The sequence below is a fragment of the Cervus canadensis genome, chromosome X (genome assembly GCF_019320065.1).
Source record: "Cervus canadensis isolate Bull #8, Minnesota chromosome X, ASM1932006v1, whole genome shotgun sequence".
Taxonomy (NCBI): domain Eukaryota; kingdom Metazoa; phylum Chordata; class Mammalia; order Artiodactyla; family Cervidae; genus Cervus; species Cervus canadensis.
In genome coordinates, this window is record NC_057419.1 from 55,443,806 (window position 1) to 55,456,790 (window position 12,985).

The 12,985-nt window shown below is 38.5% G+C and overlaps 1 protein-coding gene across 6 annotated transcripts in view; it reads right to left on the reverse strand.

The window, feature by feature from the left end:
- Nucleotides 1–12,985, reverse strand: part of PFKFB1 (6-phosphofructo-2-kinase/fructose-2,6-biphosphatase 1) — a 99,325-nt gene that overhangs the window by 84,990 nt on the left and 1,350 nt on the right. For 2 of the 6 annotated variants that reach the window (XM_043457559.1, XM_043457556.1), the window contains exon 2: nt 9,609–10,122. The exons of 1 other annotated variant lie outside the window; for it this stretch is intronic. In XM_043457559.1, the coding sequence (XP_043313494.1) occupies nt 9,609–9,705 (97 nt within the window). In that variant the 5' untranslated portion in view covers nt 9,706–10,122. Of the gene's footprint in view, nt 1–9,608; nt 10,123–10,852; nt 10,942–12,443; nt 12,935–12,985 lie in introns of those variants that run through there. 3 more of the 6 variants (XM_043457557.1, XM_043457560.1, XM_043457561.1) reach the window with 3 other exon arrangements.

Sequence of the window (12,985 nt, forward strand, 5' to 3'; positions counted from 1 at the left end):
TCTGAAAATTATCCTATTGGGATACAGCATATGGAGTGTTTATTCAAAAAAACTACCAGAATTCAGTAAGAACATGAGAGTCTGTGGCATCTGTGCCATGATCCTCACTGCTGTCCCCCTCAAGCTTAGTTAAATGGAACCTCACTCCAGGTGTGTGTGTGTGTGGCCAAGAAGATGGGATTCCCTTTCCCCTTAGAGTGTTCACCCAATCAGATGATATGGTACCTCACTGGGAGGGGCAGACAGCACCTCACATTCTTTCCAGCTTGAAGCTGCTCTGGCAAATATAGCTAAGAGGTTGGAGATACCCTTCCTTCATCCAGTCCCTACTCATAGGATGAAGGCTATATCCCAGGTAAAGCAGGCTTAGAATACAGTGTTCCTGATCACCCTCACTCCAACTTGCTCAGAGGCCAGAGGTTCTATACCAGAATAGGCAAACAAAACACCAGAAGCCACTGTCCACTTAATACCCATAGTAGTGGATCAGAAAGGTTGCCAGTGGAGAGAAGTAATCAAGATAAAAGCCTAAGTGTGCTCTTGAAAACAATAGATCCATTTAATTAAGAGCAACAATCTAAATCATAGGCCAGATAGTTCACCAGAGAGAACCAGTTCAGTGAGGTTCAGTCGCTCAGGTGTGTCCGACTTTTTGTGACCCCATGGACTGCAGCATGCCAGGCCTCCCTGTCCATCACCAATTCCTGGAGGTTACACAAACTCACGTCCATTGAGTCAGTGATGCTATTCAACCATCTCATCCTCTGTCATCCCTTTCTCCTCCTGCCTTCAATCTTTCCCAGCATCAGGGTCTTTTCAAATGAGTCAACACTTCGCATCAGTTGGCCAAAGTATTGGGGTTTCAGCTTCAACATCAGTCCTTCCAATGAATACCCAGGACTGATTTCCTTTAGGATGGACTGGTTTGATCTCCTTGCAGTCCAAGGGACTCTCAAGAGTCTCCTCCAACACCACAGTTCAAAAGCATAAATTCTTTGGTGTTCAGTTTTCTTTATGGTCCAAATCTTACATTCATACATGACTACTGCAAAAACCATAGTCTTGACTAGATGGACCTCTGTTAGTAAAGAAATGTCTCTGCTTCTTAATATGCTGTTTAGGTTGGTCATATCTTTCCTTCCAAGGAGTAAGTGTCTTTTAATTTCATGGCTGCAGTCACCATCTGAAGTGATTTTGGAGTCCAAAAAATAAAGTCTGCCACTCTTTCCATTGTTTCCCCATCTATTTGCCATGAAGTGATGCGACCAGATGCCATGATCTTAGTTTTCTGAATGTTGAGCTTTAAGCCAATTTTTTCACTCTCCTCTTTCACTTTCATCAAGAGGCTCATCAGTTCTTCTTTACTTTCTGCCATAAGGGTGGTGTCATCTGCATGTCTGAGGTTACTGATATTTCTCCTGGCAATCTTGATTCCAGCTTGTGCTTCATCCAGCACAGCCTTTCTCATGATATACTCTGCATATAAGTTAAATAAGCAGGGTGACAGTATATAGCCTTGATGTACTCCTTTTCCTATTTGGAATCAGTCTGTTGTTCCATGTTCAGTTCTAACTGTTGCTTCCTGACTTGCATACAAATTTCTCAAGAGGCAGGTCAGGTGGTCTGGTATTCCCATCTCTTTCAGAATTTTCCACAGTTTATTGTGATCCACAAAGTCAAATGCTTTGGCATAGTCAATAAAGCAGAAATAGATATTTTTCTGGAACTCTCTTGCTTTTTCTATGATCCAGCGGATGTTAGCAATTTGATCTCTGGTTCCTCTGCCTTTTCTAAGTCCAGCTTGAACATCTGGAAGTTCACAGTTCACGTATTGCTGAAGCCTGGCTTGGAGAATTTTGAGCATTACTTTACTAGCGTGTGAGATGAGCGCAATTTTGCAGTAGTTTGAGCATTCTTTGGGATTGCCTTTGTTTGGGATTGGAATGAAAACTGACCTTTTCCAGTCCTGTGGCCACTGCTGAGCTTTCCAATTTTGCTGGCATATTGAGTGTAGCACTTTCACAGCACCATCTTTCAGGATTTGAAATAGCTCAACTGAATGATCAACAGAATGATCTCTGTTCGTTTCCAAGGCAAACCATTCAATATCACGGTAATCCAAGCCTATGCCCAACCAGTAACACTGAAGTAGCTGAAGTTGAACTGTTGTATGAAGACCTACAAGATCTTTTAGAACTAACACCCAAAAAAGATGTCCTTTTCATTATAGGGGACTGGAATACAAAAGTAGGAAGTCAAGAAACACCTGGAGTAACAGGCAAATTTGACCTTGAAGTATGGAATGAAGCAGGGCAAAGGCCAAGAGAAAGCACTAGTCATAGCAAGCACCCTCTTCCAACAACACAAGAGAAGCCTCTACACATGGACATCACCAGATGGTCAACACCAAAATCAGATTGATTATATTCTTTGCAGCCAAAGATGGAGAAGCTCTATACAGTAAGCAAAAACAAGACCAGGAGCTGACTGTGGCTCAGATCATGAATTCCTTATTGCCAAATTCAGACTTAAATGGAAGAAAGTAGGGAAAACCACTAGACCATTCAGGTATGACCAAAATCAAATCCCTTATGATTATACAGCTGAATTGAGAAATAGATTTAAGGGACTAGATCTGATAGACAGAGTGCCTGATGAACTATGGATGGAGGTTTGTGACATTGTACAGGAGACAGGGATCAAGATCATCCCCATGGAAAAGAAATGCAAAAAAGCAAAATGGCTGTCTGAGGAGGCCTTACAAATAGCTGTGAAAGGAAGAGAAGTGAAAAGCAAAGGAGAAAAGGAAAGATATTCCCATTTGAATGCAGAGTTCCAAAGAATAGCCAGCAGCGATAAGAAAGCCTTCCTCAGCGATCAGTGCAAAGAAATAGAGGAAAACAACAGAATGGAAAAGACTAGGGATCTCGTCAAGAAAATTAGAGATATCAAGGGAACATTTCATGCTAAGATGGGCTCGATAAAGGAGAGAAATGGTATGGACCCAACAGAAGCAAAGATCTTAAGAAGAGGTGGCAAGAATACACGGAAGAACTGTACAAAAAAGATCTTCACGACCCAGATAATCACGATGGTGTGATCACTCACCTAGAGCCAGACATCCTGGAATGTGAAGTCAAGTGGGCCTTAGAAAGCATCACTATGAACAAAGCTAGTGGAGGTGATGAAATTCCAGTTGAGCTATTTCAAATCATGAAAGATGATGCTGTGAAACTGCTGCACTCAATATGCCTTTTCATTATAGGGGACTGGAATGTGAAAGTAGGAAGTCAAGAGATACCTGGAGTATTAGGCAAATTTGGCCTTGGAATACAGAATAAAACAGGGCGAAGTCTAACAGAGTTTTGCCACAAGAATGCACCGGTCATAGCAAATACCCTCTTCCAACAACACATAAGAAGGTTCTACACATGGACATTACCAGATGGTCACTACTGAAATCAGATTGATTATATTCTTTGCAGCCAAAGATGGAGAAGCTCTATATAGTCAGGAAATCAAGACCAGGAGCTGACTGTGGCTCAGACCATGTCAAATTCAGACTTAAATTGAAGAAAGTAGGGAAAACCACCAGATCATTCTGGTATGACCTAAATCAAATACCATACAATTACACAGTGAAAGTGAGAAATAGATTCAAGGTATTAGAGATTCTTCTCAAGTGAAGATTGAACATCCTCTAGGATGACTATACTTTTAAAAATGGACAAAACCAGCAGTTAGTTGAGATATAGAGAAATTAGAATCCTCATATGCTGCTTTTGGAAATATAAGACATGAATCTACTTGAAAAACCAGCCTAGCAGTTCTTTAAATCATTGTTTTAATAGATAGAATTACCAAAGGACTTAACATTTCTACTTCTATGTATGTATTCAAGAGAAATGAAAAATGTGTCCACCCAAAAACTTGTACACAAATATTTATGGCAACATTGTTCATAATAGTCAAAAGTGGAAAGAAACCAGATTTCCCTCAAATCAAATTTGAATTGGTTAAGCAGAATGTTGTATATCTATATAATGGGATATTATTCAGATTTAAAAAGGAATGAAATATCTACACATGCTACAACATGGATTAACTAAAAATATTATGCCCAATGGAAGAAGCCAGATACAAAAGAGCATATATTGTATGATTCCAGTAAAGTGAAATGTCCAGAATAGGCAAGTCTATGGTGACAATATTTTAGGGGGTTGCCAGTGGCTGAAGGGAGGGAGAAATCTGGAATCACACTAATGGGTATGGGATTTCTTTGGAAGGGTGTGATGAAAATGTTCTGGAATTAGTAATGATGGTACATAACCACGTGAATATACTGAAAACTACTAAGTTGTACACTTTAAAATAGTGAGTTTTATGGTATGTGAATTATATCTCTATCAGAAACATTTTTCTTATAGGCCATCATTTAAGTCTATAAATGATGAAGAGGATGTGGAGGAAAAGGGACCCTCCTATGCTATTGATTGTAATGTAACCTGGTACAGCCACTATGGAGAACAGCATGGAGGTTCCTTAAAAAACTGAAAATAGAGTTGCCATATGATCCAACAATCCCATTCCTGGGCATAAACCCAGAGAAAAATCTAACTTGAAAAGACACATGCATCCCTATGTTCACAGTAGCACTATTTGCAATAGCCAAGACACAGAAGCAACCCAAACGTCCATCAACAGATGAATGAAAAAAAAAACAGATGAATGAATAAAGAAGATGTGATACATATATACCATGGAATGCTAGTCATGAAAAAGAATGAAATAATACCGTTTGCAGCAACATGATGGACTTAGAAATTATCATGTTAAGTGAAGTAAGCCAGAGAGAGAAAGACAAGTATCATATGATATCACTTATAAGTGGAATCTAAAAAAATGATATAAGTGAACTTATTTACAAAACAGAAATAGACTTACACACAGAAAAGAAATGTGGTTACCAAAGAAGATAGTGGGAGTTAGGGGAGAGATAAATTAGGAGTTTGGAATTAATATATGCAACCCTATATAAAATAGATAAACAACAAGGGTCTACAGTATAGCACAAGGAACTATAATCAATATCTTATAATAACCTCTAATGAAAAAGAACCTGCAAAAGAAGATATATTATATATATATTCTGAATTGCTCACAGTTGAAACTAACACAACATTATAAGTTCACTACACTTCACTAAACTGGTAAAAACATTATTTTAAAGTGTATGAATGATATACCAGGTAAATATAAAGCTAAATAAAGCAAATATACATATAATAATATCAGAAAAAAATTGTAGGACAAAATGTCAATTATACTAAATTAGCATAAATTTCCTTACACATTGATAAATATTCAGTTTACCAGAAATATGTAGCAATTCTAAATTTGTAGCTATTTACAAAGCTTCAAAATTGACATAGTTACAAGGAGACATTAACAAATTTTTCATATCAACAAGCAGACAAAATCCTGGAAGAATATAGAGAATTTGAGCCAGATCAACAAATATGACTTAATTGAAGTATAAGGTATTCTTAATCGAATTGTAAAATGTATATTTTTTTCAAGTGCTCATGGAATTTTTACCAAAAATTACCATATGTTGGTCCATAAAGCAAATCTCAATAGATATCAAAGAATTTAAATCATACAGTTTGTTCTTGAAGAAGGATGGAATCAGACTGGAAATGGTAAGGGCACTGATCTAGCAAAACAGAAGCTGGCCCAAGGGTTTGGCACCAATTTCTAGAGGACGCCTTCTGTGTCAGGCATTAACTCTTCAGTTGCTAGATGATAATTTATAGGTCTTAGCAGTTCTGAGAAAGGGACTGAGGTGGCCAGGGCAACTGAGTGATAGAGAAACTAAGAAAGCCCTGAGCAGTGTCTATTTACCAAATAGTCTGGAAATACTTTAAAAATTCATATGTCCATACAACTGTGCATCTATGGAATACCAATCTGTTTAATATGACAATTATAGCATCAGATGCTTATATTCAAAAGGAAGAAAGTCTGAAAATAAATAAGCTGTGCATCCAACCCCAGAAGTTAAAAAAGAAAAACAGAGTAAGTCCAAAGAAAGTATAAAAAAAGAATAATGATGAGGAAAATGGCTAAATAAAAAGCCAGAGATATAACAGAAAGAATCAGAAGGCCAAAAGTCAGCAATTTAAAAAAATTTACAAAAGTGACAAACTTCTGTCAATATTGATCAAGAATAAAAAAAAAGGTACAAATAAACAAGGATAAGAGGATATAATTGCAAATGAAATAGAGATTTAAAAAATATGGATGTAAGTTTATGCAAATAAATTTGAAAAGTGATGTGAAATAGAAAAATTCCTAAAAAAACATAATTTAACAAAACTGACAAGAAGGAATAACAAACTTGAATGATTCTATAACTATTCAAAAGATTGTATCAATTAATTTTTTTCTTACAAAAAAAACACCTGGTCTGATGTTTTTACCTGGAAGTTGTGCCAAATATTTAAAGAACAAATAGTTCCTTGGATAACCTCTGTCAGAAAATAGAATGAAAGGGAATAGTTCCCTCTTCATTTTATGACTCAAAAGTCAAACAGGGAACAATGAGAATGGAAAAAGTACAGGTCAATCTCATTCATAAACAAAATGCCAAACCCCTAAATAAAATATTAATGAACAAAATCCAGTATTATTTATCCTAAGACTGCAAGACAGATAAAAAACAAGAAAAATCTCTAGTGTAATTCACATTAACAGATTAAAACAGAAAACCAATCTGTCATCTCAGTGGACACAGATAACATGTTTATAAAATTCAATATCTACTTATCTTTAAAAAATCTTGTTTCAAACAAAGAACAAACTGGAACTTCCTTAACCTGTTAAGTGGCATGTACAAAAAAATTACAGCAAACTTACTCAATGGTGAAACTTTAAAAACATTACCTTTAAAATTAAGTCCAATATAAACATGAATAATATTAACATTTCTGTTCGACATTGGTGTTCATGTTTTGAAGTTAGTAGGTCCTAGCAGTGACATAATATAAGAATAAGAGGTTTTAAAAAGTAAGGATTGGAAGGGAAAAAAGAGAGCTGTCATTTACATATAAATTATCAAAATTAAGTTTATCAAGTTTGCTGGTTGCAAATGCAATACACAAACCCCCCACAATTATAGTTGTATACATTAGCAATAAATTGGTATAAAATGCAATTTTCTATAAAGGTACACAATAGCAACAAAATAAACAAAAATTATAATGACACATAAGCCCTTTTAAATTATAAGACTTCCCTCAAATAACATAAAAAATTCTAAATAGAGACACACCATATTTACAGAAGACTTAATATCACAAAGATGTTAACTTTCCTTAAACTGATATATAAATTGACTGTAATTCCAATTCCAATCAAAACACCAAAAGTTGTATGTATGTGTGTGTAGTTTGAAAAACTGATTCCAAAATTTATGGGGACAAAAATTTTCATTGTGTAATTGTTCATAACACTAAACTAGAAATTATATAAATATACATCAACAGTAAAATGGATAAATCATGGGATATTTGCAAAATATAATATTATACAGCAAAGAGAATAAACAATTGCATGCAACAATATTATAGATGGCACAAAATATAATGTTGAATGAGAAAAAAAAAGTCACAGATGAATATACACAGTTGTTTAAGAACTTTGCACACTAATGCATTTAATCCTCAGAATAGTCATTAAATAATTGTGTACCTCTACCACCCCCAGGTCACTAAGTTTATTATATTTGTGGTCTGACATAATTCAGTCAATCACTTATGAGTCACTATCTTGTACACACAGATCCCCATGATTTGCTATGGTGAGGGTAGAGTGGACGTAGCACAGAGTTACCATTTACTGGGTATCTGCTATGTGCCAGGCTTCAGGTTTGATGCTGGGGATATGATGGGCAAAAGACCATACACCCACCTTCTTATTTAAATAATAACAGTAACACTGAGTACTTACTATACACCTGACATTCTTTTAAGCATTTTATATGTTTTAGCTTTCTAATCCTCACAACATTATTACTAACTTCTTTTTACCAATGAGGAAATGGAAGCACAGGTAAGTTAAGAGGGTCCAGACATCCAGGGTCACAGAGGCAAGAGGTGGCAGAGCTGGGACTCAAAGCTAGGCAGTCTGAATCACTGAACACCCCAACAACATGGGGAAGTAGGTATTAGTTATGTCTTATAGCTGAGGAGAGATAAGCTCTTAAAATAAAGTGAATGCATATTTATTTTGCATCTTCTATATGACAGAGACTATATTATGTGATTTATGTATATTATTTCTCCAACTAAAAGACAAGAGTTCCCAGGAATATAAGGGCTCTAACTATAGAGGACCCAGGTATGCAAAAGTGGCTTGCTTGCTTGCCAGCTTAACCCAATAGCCCCTTAGAAGGAATAAAAGTGATTTGGTGAGTGAGGGTAGGATGTAATTTTCAGTCTCATCTAGGCTCCTTGATCTCCAGATGAGTGACTGAAACTGCTGATGGAGAGGAAAAGGAAGAACAGAAGGCTAGGTTTTTTCCCTCTCTTCCTCCATCCATACCCTCCATTCTACATAGTATATTTAATATCTTACATCTTCCTGGATCTTCCTCTCACTAGCTGTGAGCCTGGACCTCTTCTAGCATTAGCATAGTGGAAGCTCGGTCACCTGGTCCTTAAAATGTCTGGGTCCCACAGTCCATAGCTGTCTTATCTCCACCCACCTTATGGCTCCTCAGGTCAAAATTCTTGGGCTGGAAACACCTTGATCTGCAAACTGTCCCCTGTTATCTATGGGAAATGGTATAATCTACTTTAAAAATGTATTTACAGGTTGTGTTTGCTTTCCCCCTTTGACCCTAGTCTTTCTTAAATTTTCAAAGTGAACATTACACCAGTAGTCTTTCCCTGGGTGTCTTCTCCCTCAAATTCCTAGAGCAGCAAATGTGTCCATATGTGCCATGAAGGCAATGCAGGAGACAGGACACCAGCCTTTTCCAACCCAGTTAGGCAGGACACCCAGCCTTTTCCAACCCAGTTAAACCCAGTTTCTCAAGGAGGCTTGAGAAAGGGGAGGAGCAAAACCGACTAATGATATGGAACTGTTGTGTACCCAGCACCTGTCCTCTAAGAAACAATGCCAAGAACTTTATTTCACCCAAGCGCTATCAGACAGTACAAATTTCCAGACATTTCACTGAGGTCACGAAAATAAAACATTTAGGCTAGCACTGATCTAGAACTGTCAGATTTCAAACAAGAAGTATTCCAAATAAGCTCTGGATAAAAGAAAAAATTCCTAGTCAATAATCCCTCTGATTAAGATGGTCTTTACGTAACCATCATTCTTTCTCTGTATTCACCTCTCTCTTCCTGTCTTTCTTTCTCTCCTTCTTTCTCTGTTTTTGACATTAGCATCTTGTTGTCCTACAGCTATTTCATCCAGCTGCTCATCTATTCCAACTTTCAGCTTGGGGTGGGGGTGGACAGGGACCATGTCCTTTAATCTTCTGCACCCATTCTACCACCACCACATTGAAGCCCACAGAAGCAAACCCCACTTACAGCCCCTCCTCCGTTGCAGCCTGATGTTGCCGTTGTTGTGTGGAATCCAGATCTTCTGCAATCTGGTTTGGGTGAGCTCTCCCATCTCTTGAGACATCTTAGGCGTTGCAGCTAGTGACACCACTGTCCACAAGGTACCCGGCCTTACTTTCTGTCTTATTAGCTCTCTCTTCTTTTGCTGTGGCCACAGCAGGTGGTGGACAGAGTTGGGACAGGGAGGTGTGCTGGGGTTCTGAGCCCTTTTGCAGCCTGTCTCCAGCCTCTCTCTTGTCTCCTAGTCCTTGCCTGCCTCTGCTCCTGTATGTACCACTGGGGGCTTGGGTGCAGAGGAGAGGTTGGGCAGAGGTCAGCAGAGGCCTCTGAACTCCAAGAGCTGTGTACATAGGAGATAAGTTGGAGCCCAGCAAGGAAGGCAGCCAGCAAGAGAGCCCAGGTCTGGCCAGTCACTTCCCTCCAATGAAGACAGGACTAGTAGAGTATGCAAATAAAAGACTGAAGATCATGTGCTTATGTCCTGTGTGGGGTGGGGAGGCAAAGGTGATGGAGTCAGATCTCAGCAGCTTTCATAGCTTTGCAATAAAAAAACAGGCCCAAGCAGAATGTCAGGCTCCAACCCAGAAACAGAGATCCACATCAGAAATGCAAGATTCCCAAATACAAAAGCACAAACACAATGTCCCTACTGAAAAAAATGTTTTGAGCTAGCAATCATCGTCCCGAACTGGAATTGGAAGGTTTACTGCCTCAATGCCCTTGCAAAGGCACTACAAACCTTTTCTTCCCCTGAATGCAACTACCTTTCCTATTGAGGGTCCTGCTTTCCTAAAATGTGAGAGTGTGCTGCCCGGGACACTTTCAGAGAGATGGGCACTATTTGATCATCTTTATGCTCTCTCCAGCCTAGGCTAAATAAATCAGAGTAAACCTGACACCTTGGGAAGAGATGTGCATGCAGCCATTGCTAGGGAGAGTGACAGTATGATTGCCAACTGTCATCAGGTCCTCTAGGGAGAAAGGAATTGTGATCTAACCCAGAACTTGACTAAAATTCTTCATGCCAAGCCATGAGGATGGAGGCCTGGGGGGAGGCTGCAGCAAGCAGACTGTGGGGAATAGGGAGCAATGGCCTCAAAGTAGGACAAGTCCATAGGCCAGAGCCATCCTACTCAGAATTCTCTTCTTTACCCTCCCCCTGATTGTTTTGAAATTTTTATGTGTAAAACTCATCTAACAGCATAACTTACCTGGAAGATGTTCAAGTGTGCTCTTACTTCATTCTTTTGCAACCTTCCCACCCCTTGATAAACCTCCAGTGATTGGCTACATGGAAGCTCGGTTTCTTCCTCTGAGCTGGGCAACACTGGGCCAGTCTCTTGGGGATATAAATCTCCAATTCCTGACCTCCAGTGCTCTCAGCTCCACTTTGCCTTTTAAGAAGTTCCCTAAAATACATTCTCAGCATCCCAGTCTACCTAAAAGTTAGATTCCTTCCAGTTTCTGTGTATAAGTCACACCAAAATTTCAATACATTTCAGAGCCTTCCCTTCTAAATGAATCTCTTGAGGCAGTGGATCACAGTGGTTAAAAGCATTGGGCTCTGGAGCCATACTACCTGAGTGGAATCCCACCTCTTCCCCCTTGCTAGGAGACCCTGGGCAGAGCACAACTTTTCAGTGCCCTGGTGAAACACTTTGTGTTTTCATCTAGCAATCTGGGAAATGTTTAATATATATTATGTAACACTGTGATTCCCTCTGTGAAGTAAAAGATCAATCACTTCTTTGGCTAATCTACAATTTCTAATGTAATGGTGAGAATTCAGGAAACAGCAAAAGAAACTTACAAAATTATGACAAAGGCTCCAACTAATAAAAAAAAATAAAAAAATAAAATAAAATGTAAAACATAAAAAAAATTATGACAAAGGGTTAACATTTGTAATAAAGAACTCATGCCAATCAATTAGAAAGATGAATTCATTTTTATTTTTTGGTTTTACGATACAGAAGACCCCCTAGAAATAATTTTATCCAACTCTCTCAGGTAAGAAAATAGAGGCTTGAGAGGGGAAGTATTTTCCTAAGGTCCTATAGCAAATTAAATCACCAAGTCAGGAATGAAACACTGGGGATCTAATTTCTCCAGTCCAGGGTTTTTTTTGGTTTAACTGATAAAAATAGCTTGTTTTAAGAATGTGGTCCTCCAGATTAGCTCATAACATTTAGAGTCCTAGATCTAGACTTTGGAAGAGATACAATTCTCTTAATCCTAATAAGTCTAACTGTATCACTCTGCTAATGCTAATAATCTTAATAATAATGCTTTAGAAGTATGTTTTCCAAGGCCTACAATGAAACATTCTTTTTCATAGTTGCTTCTTCCAAACATTCTCAGTAGCCTCACAGGGAAACTGAGGTCTCGGGAGGGGAAGTGGCTTGTCTGACGTAATCAATCTAGTCATATGAACCCCATTTCTATGTTTACAATTTTGTCCTCATGACCCTGCATGAAAGATAATTTTAGCAGCAGGAAATCTGAGATAGGAGCTTAGCTGACTTTTGACAAGGTCTGAAAGGCAAAGTTGGGGTCCAGGCTTGCAAACCCAAATTAAAATTGCCTGAAATTAGCTCTCTGTGTGTGTGTGTGTGTGTCTGTGTGTCTGTGTGTTTAACCACTGTTATCATTGTGATCCCCAGAAGTAGGAAAACTCAACAAGCTTTTTGGAAAGGCCTCAGCCCTGGCTCTTCTCAATCAAACCTACTTCTCCAGTCATGTCTCTTTTTAGACTCCCATGGCTAAATTGTACCAGCTAACTCACTGGGTCCCCAAACTTACTGTGTACTTTTTTGCCTCTGGGTGTTCGCTCAGCCCGGAATGCCTTCTCTTCCTTTCCATTCTCAGTGAAATATGACTCAATTTTCTAGGCTGGGCTCAATTCTCATCTCCTCTGAGAAGCCTTGGCTTTGGTTCCCACATTGCTTATATGCTTCTGTTTATCTGAGCAAGTATCAACCTGTGTTTTACCAGTTTACTTTCCTACTAGATTGTGAGCTCTTTAAGGATAGGTACTGGATTTCAGTTATCTGTGATCTGTTTCCAGATGTCCAGCTTAGGCCTTGGCACAGAGGATACTTGCTTAATCTACATCTCTCTGCCTGGATGAGATGAACATGTGTACAAATAATCCTCATTCAACAAGATAAATTTTATAAAAAGGGAGCTATTCAGGGAACTGGAGTGGGGGAAATAACTTGGTTTTAAGGTAGAAGGTGATAGGAGGATCTAGAGAGTTTCTCAACTCTGAATGGGGCAAAACAAAAAGAACTAAAGAATGAAGTCCCCTCACTCACCAAAATGATCCAATTAACTGGTTACAG